General features: G+C 39.0%; 2 protein-coding genes across 3 annotated transcripts in view; both read right to left on the reverse strand.

The window, feature by feature from the left end:
* Positions 1-8296: 8296 nt before the first annotated feature.
* ATP5MG (ATP synthase membrane subunit g) lies at positions 8297-15338 on the reverse strand. The gene is made up of 3 exons (XM_006207765.4): positions 15181-15338; positions 9761-9921; positions 8297-8469 (listed from the first exon to the last, which is right to left on the reverse strand). The coding sequence occupies exons 1-3, from the start codon at positions 15230-15232 to the stop codon at positions 8371-8373; spliced, it is 312 nt and encodes a 103-aa protein (XP_006207827.1). The 5' UTR covers positions 15233-15338; the 3' UTR covers positions 8297-8370.
* A 4689-nt stretch (positions 15339-20027) lies between these two features.
* Positions 20028-27097, reverse strand: part of UBE4A (ubiquitination factor E4A) — a 29041-nt gene continuing 21971 nt past the window's right edge. For both annotated transcript variants that reach the window (XM_006207767.4, XM_031670449.2), the window contains 5 exons: positions 26292-26466; positions 23431-23611; positions 22845-22992; positions 21411-21568; positions 20028-20227 (listed from right to left, as the gene is read on the reverse strand). In XM_006207767.4, the coding sequence (XP_006207829.2) occupies positions 20098-20227; positions 21411-21568; positions 22845-22992; positions 23431-23611; positions 26292-26466 (792 nt within the window). In that variant the 3' untranslated portion in view covers positions 20028-20097. The remainder of the gene's footprint in view (positions 20228-21410; positions 21569-22844; positions 22993-23430; positions 23612-26291; positions 26467-27097) is intronic.

The raw sequence follows: 27097 nt of genomic DNA on the forward strand, positions 1-27097 counted from the left end.
CTAGACTTAAAAAAAAAACAACTCATCGTATATCATTTGGTATATAACTAAAGTAGAAAACCAAACATACGAAACCAAGAGAACATGGCCATCACTGCACAAGGCAAAGACCTCATAATCTCTGATATAAAAATATAAGCCTGCTTTAAAAGCTACGGTTATTAATGTCTCTCATATGTGAAGTTCTATGAGCTTCTGATACCACGTTTAAACATTGAGAAGATATTTTGAAACATTATGGGTAAGACTAGGTAGTTAAACAATCACTGTTTAATTTGACTTTTAACATAATTCGGATTAGGGTTTAGCCTTTCCTCTTTAGCCTTATTCTCTTCTCTAGTCTGAGTCCTATTAACATTTAGACAATCCTATTGCTTAAGACCAGGGAAAAATCATGGGACTCTGACATAAGTTATACATTATGAATCACCATTTGCTCCTGCTAAAGTTGAAGTGAAGTGTCTCACATGTGGGTTAGAGTTCATATGTAAGTTTCTGAATAAAAACATAGAAAGCAAGCCATCCTCATTCCCTCCTCCTGCCCCTCATGGTGCAGTAACCAGTTTAAATACCAGAGCAAGTGTAGAGAGGATGTAGTTAGGAAACCAGGAATCCAGCCCTGCATTCCAGTCCTCTAACCCTGACTCACTCTCCTCAGGCGGAGGATTCCACTTCCTTTCTTTTTGCACTGAGAAGGGAGGAGAGGAACATTTTGCTTCAAATCTTCTAAGCTGAGGGGCTTCTGCTAATCTGTAGGAGGCTTCTGCCTTAGCTGAGATTGACAAATAAGAAAAACACGCAGCCATAGATACCGTTTTAAGAGAGACAAGAAAAAGGGTTTTGTTGCTGATCTGTGTTCGTTAGGTAGGTTCGTTGCTACTCAGCCTTTATAGGCAGCTTTCTTCTGGGATGGGTAGATGGAGGGTCAGGGGGTGGTAGTAGAGCAAACAAACTCAAGGGTCTCAAATCGAGGGCCATTTGGTGTCAGTGTTTACCCTCAGTGCGGTGGGGGTGAAGTTTGGAGACTTGCGTGAAGTGGAAATTAGTTTCCCTAATGTAGTAGTAATGTGGGTCTCAGATAATGAAGGAGTCTTCTGCTAGCAATATTCAAGGTAGATGAAACCATAACAAGATATGAGGTAAAGCAATGATGATCAAAATATCACTCCTGCCTTAATATTTATTTATTTAGCTAACATTACTTTTTAAAAATTGAATTAAATTAAATTAACTTTTGTTTTTACCAACCCTGCACTTAGATGGCTTTCTTTCCATCACTCTACCTGAAGGTCATTAAAATTGGTAACCACTTTTCTATCATCACTTTGGAATTCGTAGTTATTTCAGAATTATATTTATTCGCTTGTTCTATTAAGTTTCCTACCCTCTTGAGAGCCAGAGTGAGATGACATCAAGGTAAAAATGCAGGCTGTCCTTAGGGGAAACAATAGCTATTTCACAAGTAGGCTATAATTCAAAACCACACAACAGTGTTCTAATTGCTTTTGGAGTTGACAACACTGGAATGCATTAAAACTCGGAGCTTCTAAAGATAACCTTTCTTACTTTGTGCAAGAAGTCCAATGTATAATCCTTATAACAATCCATTCATAGGTTGCATATGTCAGTCCTGTAGGAGAGTGCGGTGCTGTAAACCTATGTATGATGTGCCTCTTTCAGTTCTGGTAAGGATACAAATCCTGAAATGCAGGCTTGGCAAAGAAAGAGCGAGTTGAGATGATCAGTTCCTAAAGAGTTCCTGGGATTTTCAGATTTCAGGCTAGGTCTTCTGTAAAGGACCTTCTGCTGCCCACCCTCTCATTCGCCCTCCTAGCCTTACGGGAAGGCAGCCCTGTGCTAACCTTGCTCGGTAGAGAGGGCTGCTAATGAGGGAACCAGATCTCCGAGTTTCAGAGTTAGAGGTTGAGATGCAGGAGTGACTCAGCTGGCATAAGCTTTGTAGCAGCCTCAGCCTTCAGGCCTTCAGGAAATGAGTCCCCCAGGCCTGCATCTCCCTCTGTGGCAAACTGCCACTAAACTCTGCTGTTTATCAACCCAGTACCAAACACAGAAAGTTAGAGTTTGCTGTTTCACTGTTTGAAAACCTACTATATACAAGCCAGATGGATAATGTGATAGGTTAGGATTACAAAGATGAATTAGATATTGTACCTTATAAAGCTTACAGTTTAGTAAGGGAAATAAACAAATGTAAATATGCCATAGGGCACAATGATCTGTGCTGTAAGAGACCCAAAAGAGGGGCAAAGGGAGGCAGTTTGGGAAAATCAGAAAAGACATCTCAAAGCGGAACAGAAATGTACAGGTAGAAAGAGTCAGGATGAAGGCAGTGGCAACAGCATTGATAAAGATATGGATTCATTCATGGATAAATTAGTTTATTCATCACATCTGTATTGAGTGACTATGTGCTTAGAGCTTGGGATGTAACAGTAAACAAAACAGATTTTTAAAAATTCCTGCCTTTGTGGGGCTTGCGTTTGTCTAAGGAAGGTAGAACAATCAAACAGTAAACATAATAAACCAGTAAATCATGTAGAAGGTTAGAAGCTGAAATTTAGGGGAAGAAAGCAGGGTAAGGAGAAAAGAGTACTTGGAGAGAGGTTTCTTGCACTTGTAATTAGGATGGATGGGGAAGCCCACGCTGACAACGCGGAATGAGGTGAGGGAGCCAGCCCTGGGAACACCTTGGGGGAGAGCATTTCTAGCTGAGGAAGCAGTCAGTGCTATGGCAGGAGTCACCTGGTGTGTTTGAGGAAGAGCAAGGAGGCCAGTAGAGCATGTGAGAAGGGAGAAGAGTGGAGAGAGATGTAATGGAAAGCCAGTGCTTGTTGGGCCTTGTAGCCCATGGTAAGGATTTTAGCTTTGAACCTGAGTAAGGTGGGAGCCACTGAAGGGGTCTGAGCGGAGGAGTGACATGGTCATACACTGTGATACGATCACTCTGACTGATGTAAGGAATAGATGGGAGACAGGCAAGCCTGGGAGCAGGAGGCCATTTAAGAGGGCATTTCAGCAAACCCAGGGAAAGATGAGGGTGCTCTGGTGTTAGCAGTGGAGATGGTAAGAAATAGTCCAACTCTGGACATATTTTGAAGGTGGAACTAACAGGACTTCTTCATAAATTGATATCAAACATGAAAGATAGGAGTCAAGGATGAATCCAAAGGCCTGAGCAACTGGAAGAGCAGAGTTGCTATGAGCTGAGAGGGAGAAAACTGTGGGACAGTACTGGGGTGGGGGTGGGAAGAAAATCAGGAGTTCAGTTGGGACATAGTAAGTCTGAGATGTCTATTACACATCCAAGTGGAGATACCAGGCAGGTTGCTGCATATGTACCTAGAGTTCAGAGGAGAGGTTTGGACTAGAGACAGAAATTTGAGAGTCATCAGTGTACAGATGTTATTTAAACCATGAGACAGGATGAGATCACCAATGGAATGAGAGTGAGTGACAGTGAGAGGGAGAAAACACTTAGCTTTATCTTTGGGATATTCCAAAGATAGGTTGCCAGAGAAAGGAGGAAACTGAGAAGTGAACAAAAAGTAAGGAAAAAGGAAGGCCAAAGGAAAGCTCTGGAAGTCAAGTTTATCAGAAAGTGTATCAAGCTGAAGGAAATATTCAGCTGAGTCAAATACTGCTGAAAGATCAAATGAAATGAGGACTGAGAAGTAATCGATTTAATATGTAAGAAGAGCAGTTTCAGCAGAGTGGTAGAAATGAACACCAGATTGGAATGGGTTCCAGGGAGAACAGGATTTGGAGACAGCATTGATAAATTTTGAGGTGTTTTGCTGCCAAAAGGTGCTAATTTTGTAAAAGATGGGCTAGATAATAGCATGTGTATACTCTCATAGAATAGGGTAGGGGGAAACTAATGATGTAGGACAGGGGAGAAATGATAGCACAAAGACATGGAGTGGAGCGATTGGCTTTGACAAGGAGCACAGACTATCGAGCAAAGGCACGGTGAAGAATAGATATGGGTGCAGACAGTAGTGTGTGAGATGATGCTGTGGGAGTCAGTGAAAGTTCTCAAGTTGCTTCAGTTTCCTTAGTTAAGTAGTAAGCAAGGTCATCTGCTGACAGAAATAATCATGGCCCAGAGAAATAGTGAGGCCATCAGGTAGTACTGAGTGCCTTCTTAAAGTTCTGATCATGACTATAAAGTGAGATTAGCCACCTTGGCTGTTTTCTCCAGCTACATTCAGCTACATGGGTGCAAATGCAGAGCAAGTAGACTTAGCCAAGGATGTGGTTTTGGCAAGTAAGTACAACAAAATGAGTAAAAGGCAAGGAAGTTGAGGGTTTATTCAAGAGTGATCCTGATTGACCATGGAACATAAACAAGCTGGGTAAGGAAGGAAAAGAGGACATCAAAGTGGTGAGGGAGATGGCAGTATCACCTTACTGATGGTTACGGTGACTCCAAATTAATACAGTTGGGATATTAGGGGGAATGGGCTGGAAAGGTAACAGGTGGTCAGAGAGAAGGACACGTGAAAGTAAAAACCATGGAGTGGTTGAATTTATTGGTAATGACAGGAATGAGTGCCCAAGGAAGGTGAAAGACATAATCACTGGACTTCTTAAGGGAACTGAGAGAAGTCTGTTGGGAGGATCACTCAGGAGAGTAGTTCTCAAACTTTAGCATGTATCAGAATTACATGGAGACCCAATTAAAACAGATTGTCAGATCCCACCCCGTTTCTTGATTGAGCCTGAGAATTTTCAGTTTCCTAGTGCTGCTGTGGTCCAGGGACCATACTATGAAAACTACTGATCCATAGGTATGTTGAAGTTGCCAAGAATTAAGATAGAAATAGTTTTGTAGAGTGACAGAAAGCCAGGCCAAAAAAAAAAAAAAAACTTGTCAAGAAATAAGTAAGTGGGCTAGTAATTGGTAGAAAACTCAACAGTTGGGGCAGTGGGTATATTATCTGAAAATGAGATTAAAAGCTTTGAGTTTTTATGGGGACTGGTTAGAAATCGTGTGGCTGAAACACTGGTTGGTAGCAAAACTAGTAAGGCAAGGGTAAAGGCATATTGTTAAGGGTCCGGCATGTGTTTTATCAGTGTTTTAATAGTCAGGGCCTTTCATTTGGTAAGCAGCCTGGTGTAAGTTCCCCTGATTAGGGACTCTCTGGTAAAACTGCTACTGTATCGATCTTAGAGTGACTGCAATTATACCAATTCATATTCCAGTAAAAATAAACATATTAATTAGGAAATATTATCTCACAAAACTGGGTATCACTTTACATTAAGATTAGCAATGCTGACATCTGATGAGAAAAAAAGACTTAAGAGCTTAACAGTAGGGCAACACAGGACTAAGAATATACAAAAAACAATACAGAATGGAACTGTGAAAATACGAAGTAGGGAAGTCTACAAGGCGGTCAGAAGTCAAGTCAGGGCACAGACTACAATGTGGGATCATCACCTGGGCCCAACCTGTGGCTCCAACCAATTACTCATGAGATTTTTTTCTAGCCAAATCATTTAATGTTTCTTAGTTCCTGACTTGTTAAATGGGTCTATCATTTATGCCACGTGCCTCAGAGGAACGCTGAGGGCTAAATTAGATGGTGAAAATGTGATATGCTATACAAATATGAAATTATTATAGAAGTCATATTAAGCTATCCTTAGAAATCAGGGCAGAATACATACTAAGTATATAAAAGAAAATGGAAAAGAAAAACTGGTATCCAAGGAGAATAACGCTGAGGTGTATAGAACAAAGGATTAAATGTACAATGTGGACAGTTTCAAGTTCAATGTATTTTTGAAATGCAAGCCTTATGAAGGCATTACTGTTTATTGACTTTTATGTTGAATAACTTATTTTTATAGACAGTTGTCTCCTTAGGAATCATACCTTTGGACCATAGTGACTGGTACTTAACTGGCTTGAACTTTTCTCTCCTACTTCTAAAATGAGTTATCTGTACTGCTGCTATGTATTAAGAAAAACGCAGGACCACATGCACATTTTTTTAAAAAATTTTTTTGGGAGCAGGCAATTAGATTTATTTTTAATGGAGGTACTGAGGATTGAACCCAGGAACCCCTGCATGCTAAGCATGCACTTTACCACTGAGCCATGCCCTCTCCCCAAAATGCACTTACATGCACCCCACGCATATTGCTATCCTAGCTTCTGTTACCTGGATTTGAAGTTACCTGCTGTAGTCAGAATATACAATTGAAGGCAGGGATTGTGCCTTGTCAAAATCCTTCAGTGGCTTTCCAGTCACTGTCCTTAAGATAGTCTAAACCTTAATATGACATAAAGGCATCTCAAGATCTGGTCCCACTATCTCCAGCCTCACCTCACTACTTTCCTCTATAATCAGAGATTTAGCCGTATTTCTACTCTTTGAGAACCTTGAATGTGCCAGACCTGACTTAACAGCTTTTGCATAGGCTGTAGCTTGTTCCATTCTTCTTGGCTCTTACTCTTCTGGTTTACTTTAGATATTAGTTCCTCTGAGTCTCCCTTGAACCCCCTTCTCAAGTCTGGGTTAGACTCTTGCATGCACACCTTCCACTGTCCACATTACACGTCTCACGTTACTCTAACAGCATGCTTAATCACCTGTCTCACTAGACCAAGCTCCATGAAACAGATTAACAGTCTTGTTCATCAGTTTCTACCACTTAGCATACCTGGATTTAGGAGATGCAACGTAAATACCTGAGGTACTCTGAAGCTGCCATTGGCAAACACTTGGCACCCCCACATTCAGTCAAAGACAGCCTAAACAGTTCTCTGCTAGGAAGCAAAACAAACAGAAAAAAGTAACAGGGCTGCAGAAGTCAAGTGGCCACTTCAGGGAGCCCACTGCTATTTTAACCTAAGAAAATTCTGTACACGTGCTGTTAGCCACCATCCGAGGTGTGCCATATGGCAGAGGAGGAGGAAGTAGCAGTGAGGTGAGTAGTAAATGTTTATTTTGAGGACATTCTGTTGTGATCATGTGGTTAAAATGAAATCACATTACATATCATGACTCAATTAGGCCTCTGTAAATTCTCAATAGTGCTAGCTGATCTCATACCTTTAAATTAAAAAAAAAATTGTACTACTCACTCATGTGTGCAATAGAGAAACTCAAAAATCACCATTATTGTAGAAGTATCTTTTCAGTCTTTTGCTATTTTAAGTCACTGAGTGATTTTTGAAAAGAAATAGTTTCAGTTCTGACCACCTGCAGTAAGTGAGGTATACTTCATGTTCAAGAAGAGTAGCAGTCTCTCTCTGGGAGACTTGTTACCTATCACACAGAAAAGCTGTGCCCTTTTTTGGCTAAAGCAGCAGTATTCTAAATCAGCTAGCAAATTTGGGACTGACTGGATAAAGGTTCAATACTATTAAAGGATTAATACCATATTGTGAGCCATGATGCTTTTCCAATATGAAACCCTCTTTTGGTTATTATCAGCTGGTACTTCATGTGCAGTGGCTGCAAGAAAGTTACAACAGATTTAGAAACACATGAATGATGGTTAAGACCCCCAGGAAAAGCCAACAAATGATCAAATTGCTCTCAAATCCTCAATAACATGGCTCAACATGACAAATTGATACCTAATCACCTGTATTTATTTCAGGACATAATATACTATTTAGACCCATGAATGATACTAAATTATAACCCTGTTAAATATCTACAGGATATTATATCATTGCAAAGATAGGTGCTTAAAAAAAGATTAATAACATAACACATGTTAAAATTAGATGAAAAATACAGGTCACTGGTTTCATTCACTGTTTTAGTGTTAAGATGTTACAAAGATACACAGAGTATCACTTTGCTGTTCTCTCCTGGGGAGGCTATATTCAAGTTCACAAAAAGCACACATTTATAGACATAGGTGTTGTCAAAAGGGTCTTTCTGATTTTAGCAAAGAAAAACAGTCCACATTTTATTCTTTATACTACTGCCATGATTTAACTACATTATGTTTGGCACATGGTGGTAATATTTCTCCTACTGGAGCAAGTTCTAGTTTTCTCAGTCTTTCCCCTGACTTTTCTAGAAATGAAGCTTAAATATCATTTAATTGCAAGCCTTCAAAATAAAATGTTATCCTCATATACACACCAGGTTGGTATATTCAAATATAGCCTTTCCAACTGCAGGCTAAATAAGCAAAGACATGCATTTAGAGCTATATTAATATATTAAAGCAAAAAACAACCCAACCTAGTATCAGCAGAAACTGTGACCTTCCATGTGGTGTTTGATAGAGAAAACACTGATTCTGACACGTTATTTTATTCAAATACATGGTCCAAGAATAAACCAAATATGATCATATGTTGAAAACTGGTCTTCAAACATCATAGCCAATGATGCCACGCTTGCCTATGATCTCACCGACATAAAACCACATCCACACCTCAGTGGCCACCAAACCATTCAGCAGCGCTTCCTGAAAAAAGAACACAAAGTTGAATGCACATTTTTTCTTACAGATTTAAAACTATTCTCTTCCAGGACTAAGTGACAGAAAATACAAGGATGCTATTCAAATGAGAGGGTAATTTTAGTCAAAGTCAAGAATTACTGACGTTAACTTTAACTGCTGAGAACCCTTGAACTTTCAATTATGTAAGGTAAGTAGTCCAGAGCTTATAAATTCTTTCAAAGCATTCTTTGAAGACCTGAACTGACTTAACCCTTTCATTATTAGTTTATGAGACACTTTACGAGCCCTGAAACAACCCACATCCTGGAAATAGCTGCCACATTTAGACAGGGCATTCATATGAAAAGCTGGCTATAGTACAGCCAGTCTCTGAATAGTCATTTGTCTGGCCAAAGAAAATCTGTTGAAAGATGAAGGGCTTTGTCTTCCCTGTTGACATCATTTTTATTCATGTATTATTTGGTTTAATTCCTCCCAAGTGTTCAATAATTACTCAGTTTCACAGATCAATGTTTTATTGCCCTTTTAAAGAGAAAAAGTATATACACGGTTTCAGAAACAGAGTGTTTCATACAAGCACAAATATGGATCCTGAAACACCAGTAGGAAAAAAATACCTTTCCACAACAAAATTGGGCCTTTTCCTGTTAGCACCTGGAAGTGAAATTTCCCCTTCAAATTAGACCAGAAATACTGGAATTCTGAAAAACAGTCATATTTTCCAGGATATAGGTTCCATAGGCAGCAATAATTTAGTTCTTTAGGCCTTTTGTATCATGTGCTTAGATCAAGCAAACGTAAAATCCAAGTTCCAATCCTTAAAATCTCTAGATTTTATCTCCATGCACTTCAATAACCCCTCATGGTATGTTATATGCTTGCTAGGTTTTGTTATTTTTATTCTCCATGAGTGTTAGCTGCCTGGCTGTGATATAGTTCAGGAAATCTTTTGGCCAAATTGGGGATAGTTCTAGGACTACAGTACAGAATCGGCAAAGTAAGCCATCCTATTTTAATACACTAACCAAAGGGAAAAAAACTGCCCAATAAAGATGATCACTTCTCTGTTATAAAATTAATAGGGAACTAAGACATAAAATAGCCCAATTATTTCAACCCAGACGACAAAATTAAAAAAGGTAAATATATTTCTCAGTAGTCAGAAGAGATTATCTCTCATTATGCTGGTTTCAGCCTCACTGGAAAAGACATATACTAATCAAAACAATCAGAAAAATCCCAAGGGAAGACATTTTCTGTTACGCACATACGTTTTCATTTAGCCCATAGTTACCTTAACTGTGAGCTGTTTGAAGCTACCAGTTCGAGCACTATTGACTATTTTTTTCAAGCTCTGAATAGCTGTAGGGATCTCAGCAGGGGTTGGAGGAACCAGCTCAACCTTGGCATAGTGCCAAAATGTGGCCAATCGAGGCTTCGAGTAAGTCACAGCAGCTGGAAAACAAAACAAAACAAAAAACCAGGATGAACTCACAAGAGACCGAAAGAAGCAGATGTGTGGGCTGGACACAAATATTTATTCATGCATCACATTCATTCACTGCTTGTACCAAATGTGCACCCGGTGTGAAAAGTCAAAGCTGCTCCCTGGTAACCAGAGGCTTTTAAAGATGCAGAACACCTGTGTCACAAGGACGTTCAATCAGGCAGGAAGCTATCAGCACATTCAATTATGCCAGGACTTCACCAGTGACCAGTGAGTACTGGTACATTTATGAATAGCAAATCTAGTTAACTGTAAAGTTACTTGAAGTTGGATTCAAAAACAAAAAAACAGCAGCAATGTAACAATATTTTCTTGTAGAGACCAAAAAATCTGGAGGGAAGAGGTGCAGAAGGGGAGGGAAAGAGCCATGCAGAATGGCATCCTTAGAAATAAGATTAAAACTTGTCATAATATTGGCCACAAATCCAGATGGAATTATACTAGTTAGTACCCATTTTTGGTATCCTCATCAGTATGTGCTGGATTATCAAAGGCACAGCTGCTCCTCCTCCAAAATACCACAAATAATAAAAATAAAACCTACATGTATTGTTAAGAGCAGCCAAAACTTGAATCTATTACTAAGCTGAAATTCCTCAAGATATTTGCTATTTCAGGAAAAAAATTTTTAATAGCCAGGGTAGATGTGAGCCTATGATAGTGATTTCAGCAAGACAAAGGTATTTCATAAAAAATTACAAAACAGCCTAATAAAGATAGCACAAATGTATGAACACCCATAAAGTATCTATTGTTCAAAGATGTATTATCCAAAGCTCTTGGTACTTTTCCTATTAACTGCCTATATTTAGGTATTACACTAAGAATTACTGTTGCCATCATCCTCTGTGCTTAGGGCCATGGGTAAATCTTTAAGCAGACACAAAGCTCTAAGAGACAGTACTAAGTAGAACTGTCAAATGACTGTAAGATGGCACTATCAAGGAGAACAAAGTTTTGTTTAACATCAACAAACTGTCTTTAAAATTTAAAACTACCTTCAACACAGATATAATATTTCAAAAAAACAAAACAAAATCAGTACACTGTATTTGTCAGTAAATTTGTTAATCAGGGAGTATAGGTTAAAAAATTTGAAACTGCTTCATATGTACATAAGGGATTAACAAGACCAAAGTAAATGAATGGTGGATGATGAGAACCAGGTTTCTCACTGTCAGAGAGGGAAGTTACAGATGGGCCAGAAAATAAATCCCATGGTACTCAATGAATTACAGTTGGGAGACATATATGACCTCATGTTTAGTTTAATATATATACAGATGGCTAGATACAGAAACAATTACGGTTGACCTTGAATATGGATTTGAACTTCGAGGGTCCACTCATAGTGGATTTTTAAAAATAAATATGTAATATGGTACTACATGATCTGAAGTTGGCTGAATGCATGCATGGTGGGAACCATGGATATGGAGGGCCAATTGTAAAGTTATACTCAGATTTTCAGGTGCACAGGGCTCAGCGCCCCTAACCCCCATATTGTTCAATGGTCAACTCTGTGTGTGTGTGAACACTCACGGGTTAGTATACAGACAGGGCCCAATTTATGATGGTTTGACTTGTGTGACTTTTCAACTTAACAATGTGACCAAAGGGACAGGCATTCAGTAAAACTATTTCGAATTTTGATCTTTCACTAGGCTAGCGATAGATGGTACCATACTTTCTTGTGATGCTGGGCAGCAGCAGCAAGCAGCAGTTCTGGGTCAGCCATGCGATAAGAGGGTAAACAACCAACATACAACTATTCTGTTTTCCACTTTCAGTACATTATTCAAATTACATGAGACATTCAACAGTTTATCATAAAATAGGCTTTGTGTTGGGTGATGCTGCCCACCCATAGGCTAATGTAAGTGTTCTCAGCACGTTTAAGGTAGGCTAGGCTAAGTTATGACGTTTGGTAGGGTAAGTACAGTAAATGCATTTTTGACTTACAATATTCTCAACCTGTGACAGGTTTATCAGTGTGTAATTTTTTTGGTTTTTTGCGGGGGAGGGGCAGGCAATTACATCAGGATGTAATTTTATCCTAAGTTGAGGGAGATCTGTACACACACATCCCTGTCCACCAAGAGGGCTGAGAGGGAATGATATTCTAGTACAGCAGTCCCCACTTATCTGAGGTATCACTTTTCACGGTTTCAGCTGCCCGTGGTCAACCACTGTCCCAAAATATTAAATGGAAAATTCCAGAAATAAACAATTCATAAATTTTAAATTGTGCACCTTCTGAGTAGCATGATGAAGTCTCATGCTGTGTCCACTCCATCCTAATGTTGTCACAATGCCTACATCATCTGCCCCAAATTATCTCAGCATGTAGGCACTGCATCATCTATCTCACTCATCAGAAGGTTGAGTACAGCACAATAAAATATTTTGAGATCATGTTCACATAACTTTTATTGCAGTATACTGTTATAATTTATTAGCTATTGTTGTTAATCTCTTGCTGTACCTAATTTATAGATTAAACTTTACCACAGATATGTATGTATAGGAAAAACAGCACATACAGGGTTCAGTACTACCCGTGGTTTCAGGCATCTACTGGAGGTCTTCGAACTTATCCCCCATAAATAAGGGATGACTACTGTAGTCTAGTAACAAGAAACATATGCAGTACCCAGATCTTCGTTTCAGAACACTACTGTCCAATAAAAGGAACTAGGGCTCCATGGAGAAATGGCTGACGGCTGATTCTAAGGCTGGGGCAGGGAATATATGAGTCTGAAGCATCTAGTAGTACCAGTAAGTAAGGGGGAATGTCAAAGTGACAGAGGTGTCAAACTGAAAGAGTTTTCAATGGCTGAAGCTGGAATAATTTGAGCAACAAGTAACATCCTACTGGAGGTAGAGTATTGAAATAAGTGTCCATGAGTCCATACAACAAATGACTGAATAAATAAGACAAATAAATGGGGAAGAAGAGACAAATCTTTCTCACAGGAGAATTGTTTAAATATATGTAGTTATTTCTTCCTATGGGAGAGAGAATCCTGCCTCCCTCCCCAACTTAGTAACTAGCTTCTAAAGAATACAGTATTAAAAAAAAAATAAAGAATCCACTGTGGAAAGGAAAAAAATAGTAACTTTAGGAGAAATCTAGTGAAACCACCTTAACCAAGTGATGAAAGTTAATTTCACTAGTGATATTATATGGCTATCACTTATGTCCTGGTATGTGATTAGGTCACTTCACTTTTGTGGTATTCTTTCTCAAAATCCACAGCTCCAGGCTAATCACGAGAAAAACACCAGACAAATGCAGATTGGGGAACATCTCTTTATAGAATAACTACGTAGATACGTACATAGACACCTAAAGACTATCAAGGTCACAAAAGGTGATACCTTAAGACTGTCTAGGTCATGAAAGGTAAGGAAAGACTGGGAAACTGTCACATATCAGAGAAGACTGGGGAGATTGACAACTCATTGCAATGTGGTACCCTGGATTGGCTGCTGGAACAGAAATAGATTAAGTGGAAAAGCTGGTGAAATCCAAATAAAATCTCAAGTTTAGTAAAACAAACAAACAAAAAAACCCCCAAACAAACAAAAAGACAGACTCTATGACCTTTTTGGGGAAGAATGATGATAAAATTACTTATTTCTGTAAGCTTCTTTGTCCCCCAGAAGAATTAACAGATACAGTTAGTACTTTTTAAGATATTTAACATTAACATTTAATACACTGAGTTAAGTTATAAAGCAAAATATATTTCTACTTTAACATTATGGCTCCAGTTGAGTCCTCCTTTCTCAGTATTTCTGGAAGAATAAAAACTCGTATCTTTCAACTATTCATAATAATAGAGAAAATGATATATTTCATAATTAAAAATTATCTTCATATTACTTTTCTCTTTATAAATTATTATTAAAATTAGTTTGCGATTCCCCAAACCACACCACCTAAAAGATGTAAAAGCCATGGTAGGAGAAAAAAATCCACCTGAAATTTAAAAAAATTTTCCTTAAGTCATCCACAAAGTCAAAATAATGAAGCCTCTATTTCTTCTCTTTGTATTATGTAAAAATGTAGCGCTTTATCTCAATAAAGTTGCAAACTTAAGTTCTTTGGTAAAGTGTGTAAACTGGTAGTAGTTGTGGACTTTGGCGTTCTGTAGGAGGAATCAAGTATTTATAGTATCTGGCACTATAAGGCCTTCAATACTCATTGTTGGGCTGCTGATGGAGGAAAGGAAGGACGCAATGAATAAGAAAATACCTATCACAGTAAAACAGGTTCAAAAATTCACATATTAAAAAAAATTCTTTCTCTTCACTTTCATAACCAAATTTCAGCAAAAGCTATTTAAAGATCTGCGCTTCAACCACTTACTAGAATGTAGCACATCAATTGAAGAAGTTTCCGACAACTTAACTGATCTCACTTCGGGAATAAAACGAATAGCTTGCTACCCAGCAGACAACTGAAATATTTACCGATACAAGACTACTACACTGAGCTGCGACTATTCAGAGTTGTTCTGAAACACAGCGTTTTACCAGTAAGGCTTCATTTAGTTTTTTCAAATGGAAAATCCCCACGAACGCTAAGCTATGGTAAGAGAGATTATTGTTGACACACATCCTTTTCTATGCATACCGGGGCAGGGATAATCGTCCGTAAAATTCAATTTCACCTAAAAATTCCCTTAAAGGAGAAATATTTTAGAATCTGGACAGGGCAGAAAGCAAAGTCAACGTTCCAAAGGTCACTAAACCTTAAATTTTTTTTTTGTCGACTTCCAAATACTCCACTGAGAAGCAGACAAGCTGATGAGGCCGCATCTCTGTGCTTTCATGAGTCCCTGCCCTCCGTTTTCCTCGCTCTCCTAACAGAGCAACCTTTTCCCTATTCCTTCTCCTAGAGGTCGAAGGGCGTCATGGCGGCGGCTGCTGGGCAACCCGGCTGCCTGCACACTCCCTCCCCTCACGGTCGTGGTCGAAATTCAGAACCTCTAGGCTGTAAAGAGAACCCAAGCTGCACGCCTGCCGAGCGGAAAGCTAGAGAAGAGAGGCCAACCTGCAAACCCCACCTCCAGGCCGTGCCCGCCCTGGCTCCTGCCCGCCCCTCGGTGGACCGCCGCCGCCTGCGTTCTCCCTCTGGGCCCTCGCAGGCCTCCGCGCCCGCCCATGTGCCCGGGTCGGCGGGCTGACGCCGCGCTCACCGTTGACCAGCGCCGGGGCCTTCTCCGCGAGGTTACGGACAAACTGGGCCATGGTTCCAGGACTGAAAGGCCGTCAGGCCGACTGGCCGGCTGAATGTCACCAGCCCGGAAGGACCTGCCGCAGGACCCCGTTCCGCTTCCAAGGTCAGGCCGCCTCCTTCCGCGCCGGTCCAAGATATTTAGATGTCCTACTATTTTTCCGGAATCTAGTTAGCCAACTTATTTTCTTCAGTCACAGAGAAGAAAGTGGGTACGAGAAGACGATATCAGGGAGCATTTAAAGAAAAACGGGTTTCGTAGAGAAACAGGCATATCTTCGGGCAGCCGCGCAGGGAGGTCCGGAAGACCGGCGCGAGGAGGGAAGGCGCATGCGCCAGAAGTGTGCCGTGCTGCCCGTGACGCAGACCTCCAACCACTTCTCCGTGGATGGGGCTTTTGCAGTTTTCTTAAGAGAATGTGGCGAGTTAGGGCTAGAAGGCATCACTGCGATTTTTCGCAGCCAACAGGATCATCTTACAAAGGCAGAGAGGGTCCTAAGCCAAACTCGTAAAGTTAGGGGCGGAGCAGGAGCCACACAACCTGTCACCTGACTCAGCCCATTGCCTTTCTGTAGTCGGCTCTTTTATAATCCCAGGCTCCCTCGCATCCTGTGTCAGGATTGGAATCCAAGTCCCTTAATTCCCTAACCAGCCACAAGGAACTATGCAGATATAAGGAACAAAATGCCATTTACTGAGGGCTTCCAGTCTGCCAGGCATTTTGGAATTTAAAGAAAGCCTGTGTGTTAGGTAATGTACCCATTTAAGACTGGAACTGATAAATGGCCACACAGCTAATGAGTGGCAGAGCTGGGATCTGAAGAGGTTGCAGCGTGAACAGAAAAGGGGCACTAGTATCGGGTTAGACATGGTGCTGATTTGGGAAGACTTCCTAGAGAGGGAGATCCTTGATGTTTTACGAACAGCTATATACTACAGAGTTGAAACTTTATGGTTAAGTATGACTGAAAGAAAAGATATATGTAGGGAAGTGGCATTTGAAAAGAAAAAACAAGTAATGTACCCAGGGGAAGCCTGAGCAGAAGTAAAACTGATTGATGGAATGGTTGGAGGTGGAATGAAAAATTACTGGTATCAGGAGCCAAGAACAGCATTTCACTGAAGGTATTCAGGTGCCTGATACTACAGAGAAGTCAAATTAAGAATGAGAAAGCTAATTTAGCAATATGAAAACAGCTAGAGCAGTTTCAAACAATTAGGATAGAAGCCAGAATGAATGAAGAAATACGGCTATAAAGGAATACAAGTCAGAAAACCAAATATGAGATGTAAAACTAGGAGAGATTGAAAATGGAGAAGGGGGATTGACAAGATTCCTGTTGAGGCAGGAAATAAGGTAGGAAGGATTGGCCTTGGAATGGTGGGGACAGATGGGACAATGGAAGAAGTCTGAAAGTGGAAATTCTGGTCTGTGAAGTAGAAGGCAAGGTCATCTTAAAGTGAAGGGTAATTGGGAGGGTGGGAGAAAATCTGAGGAAAGAGGTTAACGTTTGGAATATCTTGAAGTTTAAGGACAAACAGAAGGGTTGCTGTGTGATGTTTGTAGACAAGTTTGTGGTCGCACCACTCTAAAAATTGTGCCATTTTTCTCCATTAGTAGTCCGTAGCTTGGATATTGGAGCAGAGTGGAGTGGTTGGGTTAATCTGGGCTGAGGTCTTGAATAGCAGAGGTACAGAAACAAGAGGCAAGAAAGGGGAACATGATAGTGAATGATTAAAATGGAAGACCTGGGGTTTAGAGCAGATGAAGAAAAGTGAAGCCAAAATTGAACTGCTTAGGGAAAAACATGCCCTGAAGCTCATCTTCTGAAGATAACTCCAGGGTCCAGGACCCTGGTAAGGCAGGTTAGGTTAGCCAGGTCACACACATTTGGTATGAATTTTTTTTAAAAAGTGAAGTTCAGAGTCCTCAAGTTTTCAGAGGGATTTCTGAAACTGCCACTAGCTTTTAATACTATAATAAAGGAAGTGATGACAAAGTTGTAAGTCAGGTGTTCGTTTATTAAATAACAAGCTTTGAACAAACACCCCCAGGCAAGTTTGACAAGAAGTAACCTTCCTGGAATGTTTCAAAATACAGTTATGTTGATCAAGTTTTATTTCAGTCAAACTTTTTGTCATTTTGTTCTTCATCTTCTTTGTTTCTAGTTCTTTTTCTTTTCCTGTTTAGCAGTTAGAGCATGTGCATTATTACCTCACATGACATCAACAGTGCAGCATCAGCCTCTGGCTTGTAAAGGCACCCAGTAGACTTATGCTCTATGCAGTGGTTGCTTAGCAACCAGCATCAAATAAAGTAATGAAGCTTTTGTAGAGTGATACCAAATAGTAACTGGCACCTTCACCTGCACCATTAAAAAAACCTTTAAAGTTTCTTTCAGTTTTCACATATCCATTAAAACTATATTAAAACAAACAAACAAACCCAGATTGCTTGATAAAACCTACTTAAATTTTCCAAGTTTAGTATTACCCTCTTAGTAAGCAATACTAGAGCTGATTAAAGAGTCTTCATTTTCCTATCAAACCCTAGCAAAGCCAACACATAAACCTAGGTATGTCAGAAAGTCTGCTCTAATAGATTTAGGGCTGCTTCTGAGGTCCAGACAACACAACACGTCTTTAAGCTTCCAAGTGCATATATGCACCATGTTGTACCAAGACAGTAATTTTTTATTCTCATTTTTGGGATATTCTCAAATTACTTCAAGGAAAGAAAAAAGGCACGGAGGACATTTGGTTTCCTCACCAATAGTGGCCTTAAACTATGCACTTGCCTTTGTAATAAGTTTAAAGATGTTCAGCAGCATTAATGGTGCCATAGCCATTCATAAAAAGAGCTTAAAAAAAAGAAAAAGCTTGCCAGAAAAGGCTTAAAATCTGAAGACTAAATACAGAAGTAGAATACAGACACAGATATAAGAGGCAGCCTCAAGGTTGTTAACTAGAAAGCTGCTGGGAAAAGCTGCCTTCTGAGGTTTTGTGCCCATTTTTTCCTCCAATTTTCTCCTATAAAACTCTGGTCTTTTCCCCACTTCTTTTAAAAATGGAAATATCCTATTAGATTGGGTCTGGAAGATAAATGCAAGTAGATAGAAGCTTATTTTATACAGTTCATTCTCAAGAGAATTAAAGGAAGATAATAAATACAAAATTAAACTCATTTTAAGAAAATAAATCTGTCAACCCATGCCTTAAAGGCCCAGGGAGCACACTGAATTACTATCATACATTCTGGCATTTGCAAGAGTCCTAGACTGCATTTTTCATTTATAAGCACAGCAACAGGCAATACCTACTTTGTATCTAGCGTGGGATGCCCTCTGACTTGAGGGTTTCCAGCTGATACCATCAAAAACACGTCAAGGACTGCTTATAACAACTTGTGTTGGAGTATCACAGAACTATCGTCTTATTTGAGAGGCCGTGGTTAACAATAATGTCCTCTAAATGAAGCAATGACCCGTTTCTAGATCATATCACTCTTCTTGTTGCTTAACATTTTCGGGCTTAGAGAAACAGTGATATAGATAGTCCATAGGGGAATGTGCCTCTCTCAGCATGTTAAACTGCACAGTTGAGTAGAATAGGGAACTCAAGCTCAAGTGGTTAAAGTGGGTCCCACCCACCTACTACCTACATAGGACTAAGTGGATATTTAGAATGGCTTGTGGAGCAGGTTGTGCTCAAATTCCTACTCTGTTAATTGATGACCTAAGGCTGAGTTAGAAGCAGCTCTTAGAAGTCAGGTCATAAGTCCAAATAAACATTAACTATATACATTTTATAGTCTCAATTTTGTCTAGAATTAAGATTAGTAAACATGGCCACACACTGCATACACCTTACCATGGAAGAGACAATATAAAGTGGTACTCAGTTTACAGTAGACCAATATAAAAAAGCACATGGTGTATATATATACTAAGATATACCTTTGATATTAGTGTCTTAAAATGACATTTTTCATGGTTACAGTATTTGTTGCCTAACTTTTCTACTCAAGCCTAGTCCTCAATTTCCATAAGACAAAAAGGGCCCAACAACCTTTATTTTTTTACCTTGGAATTTTCTGAATAAAGTGTCAAAACTGCAAATTTGTCTCACCAATCCTACTAAAAATATTATAGGGCTAAGTTTTCTGTTATAGGGCTAAGTTTTCTGTGGTAATGACAACCCCATGGGGGAGTATTTGCCCTCCAAGATATCTTTGAGTTACAAGATAACACAAAACTAAGAGCTACCAACAGAAGTTGCGTAAGATTCCTTTTTTCATCTCATCTATCACCTTCTTCAAAAACTATACTCAAACATCAAAGTATCTGCTTTTATGTAAAAAGTCATTCCGTAACATTGCAGAGCTGTAATAAGGAAAAGGGCTGAAGTCAGGGTTGTGGAGACCAGTAAATACCTTGATAACACAGGACTTTATGGTATCAGCTGTCACTGAAATATGTGACATCAGATATTTAAAAGCAGTGCACACCAAAGATGTTTGAGCAGTTCTTGGAAGAGAAATAGTAAGGTGGCAGGAGGTTTTAGTAGTTGAAGTTAATCTATTTAAGGTAGGAAAAGGAATAAGAAAGAATAGAAAGAGATAACAAAGGGTAAAAGTTAGTGATGATTTCTAAACATGGTGATGCTATAAGAAGTATAATTTCCTGCAGGCCAGGAGAGCATTGTAAAGTTCTCAGGAATTTTAATTATCATAATTTGAGCAAGAGCAGTTCTCTAATTTAGTAAAGAAAAAAAAAAAAGGCAAGAAAAAGGAAAGGAACAGAACCAGAAAGAGAGAAACCACAAACAATTGTTTATCTACACTCTGGGGCTGGTTTTTGGTTTGTTTAGGTCACAGTATTTATTCAAGTTGCTCCTTTTGTTGTTGTTTCCTCTCTGCGAGCCACCGCTGGATTTTTTCTTTTAGTTCTGTGTTTGGCCGGATCTGGTCCATGGTGAGGGGACTACGGTTAAAGGGATCTGTTTGGTCACTGGGACAAAGAGAGAAAGGGAAACAGGGTTATTTACGTAAGTTCTAACATCCTCAGCCAAAAACAGAACACCTGGGCATCTCCGCTGGAGACAAGCTAGAGCGCATTAATGATTCTGAATCAAGTGCTGACTTGAGGTTAGAAAGAATGAGATGAGAAAAAGGGATTGGGGAAATTTTTTTTTTCCCCCAGATTATTCAGCTACTTTAGTCTCTCTGCTTAATGAACTTTATCTCAGCATTGCTCTTCAGATGATATTTGATTCGATTTCCATAAGAGAGAACCTGTACACTCATGTCAGCATAGAGAGCTGTTTGTACTTTTAGTCACAGACTCCTGAAACAGTGTAAGATGTTAAGGGATAAAGCCTTGTCGATTGACACCTGATTAAGTTAGCTGGCTGCTCTTAAAGTAAATGCAGATTATGGCTTCCTGACAGGTCAGATGATTTATAACATACTTTAAGGGCTGATACAGCTTCTCTCTGTATTCTGAGCCCAAAATAAAATATAAATTTTCACTCACACTTTGGAAAAGACATACAACCCAGCACAGCATCATGCATATACAGTGAGTACTTAATACCAAATACCATAAAGTAGAACATCCCTTTTTTCAACACTTAAAAAACATTATTTCTCTAGATCTGGGTCAACTTATGTAACTTCATTTTAAATAGGCAGAGTCTCTCAGTACCCATTTCCATCTAACGCTACACTCAGAGTAGGCAGGCTGGGGAAAACTTGTGGTCACCATGGCTGGGTACGAGAGCTGCAGCAGAATGTGGGTTAACCCACATGACGAGTGTAAAAAGCCTGAGTTTTTCAAAAACATCTGTCTTTTATATTCTTACAACTAAAGTAAAATTTAAACACTTTCAAGTCAACTAGGCTCCAGGTTGACACATTTTATAACATATATTGACAGAAATTATTTCCTTGAGGAAGGAAGAGGTAAAGTTAGAGCCAGCATTTCTCAACGGGTGTCTTGTTTTGGATGTTTAAATCCTTAACAGTCAAGTGATACACCTGTACCAAAACGCCTCCCCAAGACATTAATAAATCAACGGTATGGGGCACCTATTGGGTGCACAGTACAGTAGTAGTACTGTATTGGGAGAAAAAAATGATAGCAAACAAATATATGTCTGTAGTCTTGAGACTGCTTTTTGGGGCTGGCTTACCTGAGCAAATGTCTGGCAATGGTGGATCTATCCACAGTGACTCTGGAAGATGGCAGCACCACAGGGTCAGACATCAGTGTGCTCATGATGGGGTCCAGGAACTCATCACAGGCATCTGCATAGGTCTCCTCTTCCTGTTGTTGGAGGTCTGCTAGAGACTGAACACAAACACCTGGTAGTTAAGGAGTTCAGAGCAGCTGAATTCAAAATGCTCAATGACTATACCTTAATCTTAAAGGGTCATTAATAGCCCTCTACAGCAGTAGAGGGTAGGTATAGCTCTAGTAGTAAAGGGTATGCTTAGCATGCACGAGGTCCTGGGTTCGATCCCAGTACCTTCATTAAAAAACCAACAAAAACCCTTGACAATGACAATTCTCAGCTTTATTTTCTAAACAAGCCAAGATGGAAATTATAGGAGCAAATTTAACATTCAGTCCCAACTCTGAAACTTTAGTTTGGCCCAGCTGCCAGCAGCCATGACTAGAAATGGGTTAAAGTGTCAACAGGGGAAAAAAAACACACCACATGCAATACCCATCCTTCTGGCAACAGTCCTGTTGTAAATGTCATATTCAAACGGGGATGGGGGGCAGGAGGGGGTTATTATTTGCATAATTACAAAGTCACTCATGCAGTCCGTGTATGAAAAGCAGTTTCTGGCTTTAGGTACAAACAGGTATAGCAATTTAAAAGTGGCTTCAACAATTGATTCCTTCATGACTCTAGCTCCTCAGGGACCCATCTGCCTAAGCTCCAGGCAAAGATGAAGCCCAACTTAATAAATAAGTAACTCAATGAAGGGAAGACTGATAACAATTAGGGAGGTTTTCCATTAGACTCTGTGCCATAATTTTTCCTTTTTCATAACTGCTAATGGAGCTCTGTCATGCTCCAACCTAAGGGATTAGCTGAATACAATACAGTATTTTAATCTTTAAAATGTATAGCTATTTCCATATAAGCCAACTACCAACTACAAATATAGAGAGCAGAGAAAAACCAATGACTAAAAGCTGCCAATCTTGAATTCTATTCTAAAAAGTTCTGCATGAACATTGTAGGTTTTCAAATCTATTGGTAACTGTTACCAACAGATGAAACGGAATCAAAATTTGATATTAAAACCAAATATATCAAAAATGAAAACAGAGATGTCTTCATAAAAAACAGCCTATAAAAAGCAGTACATTCTTCTCTTCTAGTAGAAGCGTCTTAATTTGTATTTTTCTGTTCTCACCCTTATATTTAAAAGAGTAGTACTATTAAGAACATGGTAGTTCCAGTTATTGGCTGACCAGGAAGAATCATCTATTTATATTTTCTCAAGGCAATGCTCTTTTCCCCTGGAAACTGGGTAGAAAAGCAGAACAGCTGAGTTGACAAGGTGATTTTTATTGAACATGTTAATAAACAAGTGTTCCTCTTCCTTACCTTGATTCTCTCTGCTAAGTTGCTGAAAGCCACAATCATATTTCCAGGCTTATTTATTTTCTTCAGGACTCGGACTGTCTGTGCAAAGAGAGTTGGGGAATAGGAACGTCCATCCTTGGGCACAGTGGCACAGAAATTCTCCTCATCCCTGGAAGGTCAGCATCAGAAAGAAACTGAGCATCAGAGGATACGTCAAAGAGGGAGATAATGGCTGGGCTGAGGAACAAAGTTCCCCATCACTTAAATACCATGAATGTTCTTTTGATATAGAAAGATTTCTTCTAATTTTTAGGAAGGAGGTCTATCAAGTATCCTGTGGCCTTAATACTGCTTTTCCAAACAATGGAACAAGCGAAGTTTATCTTTGCACAGATCAAGGCAGAATGTTGGACATTCTAAATAATGTCCCACAGGTCATACAAAATCTCACTTAAAATCACAGTAGGTTCCTTCATAAACCAACTAGAAGGAAATCATTTCTTTTCTATTTCCACATAATTACCAACCAGTCATTCATTCCATTATCAAAACCCCATATTAAAACATGAGCAACCCCTCTGGCCTGCCCAATTTGAATCTTAAGTACCCAAGATTTAAGTAGATGGTGCAGATATCTGAAACGAGCTGCTGGGGTTTGAAGTCAAATTCACTGAAATCCTTGACTTTTAAGGCTCCCATCTTGGGGCCAACCAGGTGCTGCAGGAAGTAGTTCAGCATGGAGATGATGCGCTCAGCCAGGAAAGGATGCACGAAGAGTGATTTGATCTCTGGAAAAAAAGCCGAAGTCTGTGAAAACTCAGTCATTAGCAATCTTTAACTTCTTATGTCTTGGAGTTTTACCTGGAGATCCCTGGGGACTACTATTTTTAAAAATACATTTTCATTGCAGTAATATTAGAAAATACGGACAAGCAAAAGCAAAGAAACAAAATACAAAAACTACTATGTACAAGTAAACACTATTAACACTTTGCTAATAGATCCTTCTAGCTATTCTGTTCAAATTTACACCCATATATATTTTTAAGACAAAATGGTTATCATATTGTGCATATTCTATAACTTACTTTTTTCATTACTGATACTGTAAGTATCTTACCATTTTAATAAATATATGTTCCTGTGCTGTCCAACATGGTAGCCACTGGTCACATGTGGCTACTTAAATTAATTAAAATTAAATTAAAAATTCAGTTTTTCAGATACGCTAGCCACATTTCAAGTGTTTGATGGCTACATGTGGCTAGCATATTATCTATAGTACTGGACAGTCCGGATTTATAGAACATTTCCATCACAGAAAGTTCTATAGGATAGCGATGATTCACACCCTTTTTAATGGCCACATAGTTTCCCAGTGTGTGATTGAACCATAAGTTATTTATTTACTTTATCTTTATTGCTGGACATTATGGCTGTTTTCAATTTTTCTTATTATAAGCATTCCACTAACTGATGAATTTCACTGTGTACTTATCTTGTAGTCTTACTACTTCCTACAACAAATTTGTAATGAACTGCTAAGGTTATAGGGCATTAACTCTGAAAGAAGAAAAGAAGAAAGAAAGGGAAGGAAGGTGGTAAGAAGGTAGGAAGGAATAAATAAATACATGCCAAATGCAACAAGCCAAGTATTATGATAAGGCTTGCTCAATACTGCTGGTTCTTAATTTTTCAATTTTAGTCATTATCTATCGACTCTACTACTGATGAGAGTTTAGCTCTTACTCCTGTCCTTCTTCCCCAAATACAAATTCCCCCAATATGTAAGCAAATCTTTGGTTAAATAATTTAAATTTTATGTCATTAAGATTATGTAATTATCATTCACAGCAGAGCCACACAGTATTCTAATGATTATACATATATAAAGTAATATATGTACTTTTTAATACAACTTTTTTTTTGCTTATTTTCAGAGTACCTATCATTAAATCTTCATAAATTCTCTACCAGAAATGTAAAACTCTCAAGAATATTCTTTTAAGATGTTCTTTCTGGAAGCTTCCATCTGTCACTCCAATCTGGACTCTTTGCTTTACAGGCCTGCAGTGTGGTGGTCACACTAGCTTCTTCTACCATCAGCTTGGGCACTTCCTTTGCAGCTCTCTCACGGGATTCCACTTTCCTCCTTCTGGATTTCCTCTCTCATTTTGATGGAGTATATTTATTTTTCCATAGCTTCTCAAAAAAGGGTATACTAGAAGTAAATCTGGTAACTTCACGTCTGAAAATGCCCTTACATTTTGCCCTCAGACAGAACTGATAGTTTAGCTGGCTATAGGATTCTAGGCTGAGAAGATATTTTCCTTCAGGACTGTGTTGCAGCTTTAAAAGTGGCATTTAAAGACATTGTGATGCTTAAACCATTGTACACAACCTAATTTTTCTCTGGGACCTTTTAGGATCTTCTCTTTGCCCTGATTTTCTGAAATGCAACAATGATATACCTTAGTGTGGGGGTTTTAAAGCTTCCCTGTGCTGGGCACTTGTTGGCTTCTTTCAATTTAGATGCTTTCAGTCTTTGGGAGTTTTGGAGTATTATTTCTTTGATAATTTCTTCCTCTCTAGTTTTCTCTTTTGAGACCTCTTAGACTGACCCTTTATTTTCTTGTTATTTTTCTTCTAATTTCCATCTCTTTTTCTTTCTGTTCTGCTTTCATGGAAGAGCTCCCTTGGATTTATCTTCTAACCATACTGACTTTTCAAAATATCTGAAGTTGTATTTTCAATATCCAAGAGATCTTTCTTGTTTTTCGGATAATCCCTTTTATTGCCTCTTTGTTCTTTTTTAAAATGCATGCTGTATCTTCTCTTACCCTCTGAGATTACAAAGATTAAAAAAAAAAGCCTTCATCTATTATCTGTGTTTCACATTAGAGGATTTCCTCAAAGTCTGGTGATCCTTGGTTGTCATTCTGTATGTAACCAACATAAAAATTATTAATGAAATATTTTACTTCTTTTTAAAATACCAAGTCTTGCAGTATGTATTTTATACTCACAGCACAGCTCAATTCAGACTAGCCACAGTTTAAATGCTTGACAGCCACATGTGGCAGGTGACTATTAAATTAGACAGTGCAGCTCTAGAGGGAGTAGAGATAAATGTCTTTGTTTCATCTGCCACATTCAAACAGAGTTCAAGAATATTTTTCACGTTAACATATATACCCCCAGATATATTTATATGGCTAACCCGTCCTCAAGAAAAACGGTACCAATTTATGCTTTCTGGTAACTATGAGGGTGACTGTTTCCTCATTTCCATGTCAACAATGGACATCATTCTTTTTGGAGCTTCTCTAGGGATTCACTTCCTCTCAGACTGTGGAGGAGAATACTGTCACCACAGTCTGAATTCTTGGTCTCAGCTGTGCTGATCTCTCAAATGAAACAGATCTTGACTATCGCATTTTTGAGGAAGGCAGTGGTTCATACGCTTACCTGATGTCAGAAAGGCAAGGGTACCAATTGTTTCATTGGACATAATGTTATGGAAACGTGCCAGCTGTCCAAACATCTGTAGGCCAGCCTCCTTCTCTCGGCGGGCTTCTGGAGTCAGACTATCCCATTCACCTCGGTCCTTCTCAATCTGTTGAATCTTTATCTTGCTCAAATACTACAGAAACCAGAGGTGGAATATATCAGAGAAGAAAGTGTAGTCGAAGGGAAAATGGTATTTAAGAGGTCCTATTTAAAATCTAGTCCACTAAGCTGTGAAAACCAGGGACTATATGAGACATAAGACTATTTCTCAGTCTAGGGCTGAAGTTTAAAAAGAAAACTGTGTGTGGGGGAAAAAAGGAAAGAAAAAGAAATTGTGGCTCTATATAGATTTCTTTCAGCCTAGGCAGACTTATGGGTAGTCCCCCCTAGAAATATTATAGTCTATAACATAGAAAGGAGGATAAATTGTATAATATGTGAAACCTCGTCAAAAACAAACAAGCTACAGTGGAAAAAAAAAGGATGAATCCTTCCCAAAGGATGAAAAAAAAAAAAAACAACCCCAGAAAACCACTTATCAAAAAATAAAGCTCTATCAAATATGCAAGATGTCTGAAAGAACCATAAATATTTAAAACCCTCTACCTCTCATCATTCATGCTGTTGCAACATAACATGTTAAGCTTACAGTCCCATGAAATTGCCATCTGTGTTATTCTGTCACACAGCTCTTGCTTAGATGGATTTATTTATTACAGGGCTTGTTCTTGTTTTCTAAGCCTATCAAAAATCTTAAAGTACAG

The sequence above is a fragment of the Vicugna pacos genome, chromosome 33 (genome assembly GCF_048564905.1).
Source record: "Vicugna pacos chromosome 33, VicPac4, whole genome shotgun sequence".
Classification (NCBI taxonomy): domain Eukaryota; kingdom Metazoa; phylum Chordata; class Mammalia; order Artiodactyla; family Camelidae; genus Vicugna; species Vicugna pacos.

Coding starts and splice junctions, on each gene's coding strand:
- ATP5MG (XM_006207765.4), bottom strand. CDS start 15,232: ATGGCCCAGTTTGTCCGTAACCTCGCGGAGAAGGCCCCGGCGCTGGTC. Junction 9,922..15,180: donor GGCCCCGGCGCTGGTCAACG/GTGAGCGCGGCG, acceptor TTTGTTTTCCAG/CTGCTGTGACTTACTCGAAG. Junction 8,470..9,760: donor TCAAACAGCTCACAGTTAAG/GTAACTATGGGC, acceptor TTCTTTTTTCAG/GAAGCGCTGCTGAATGGTTT.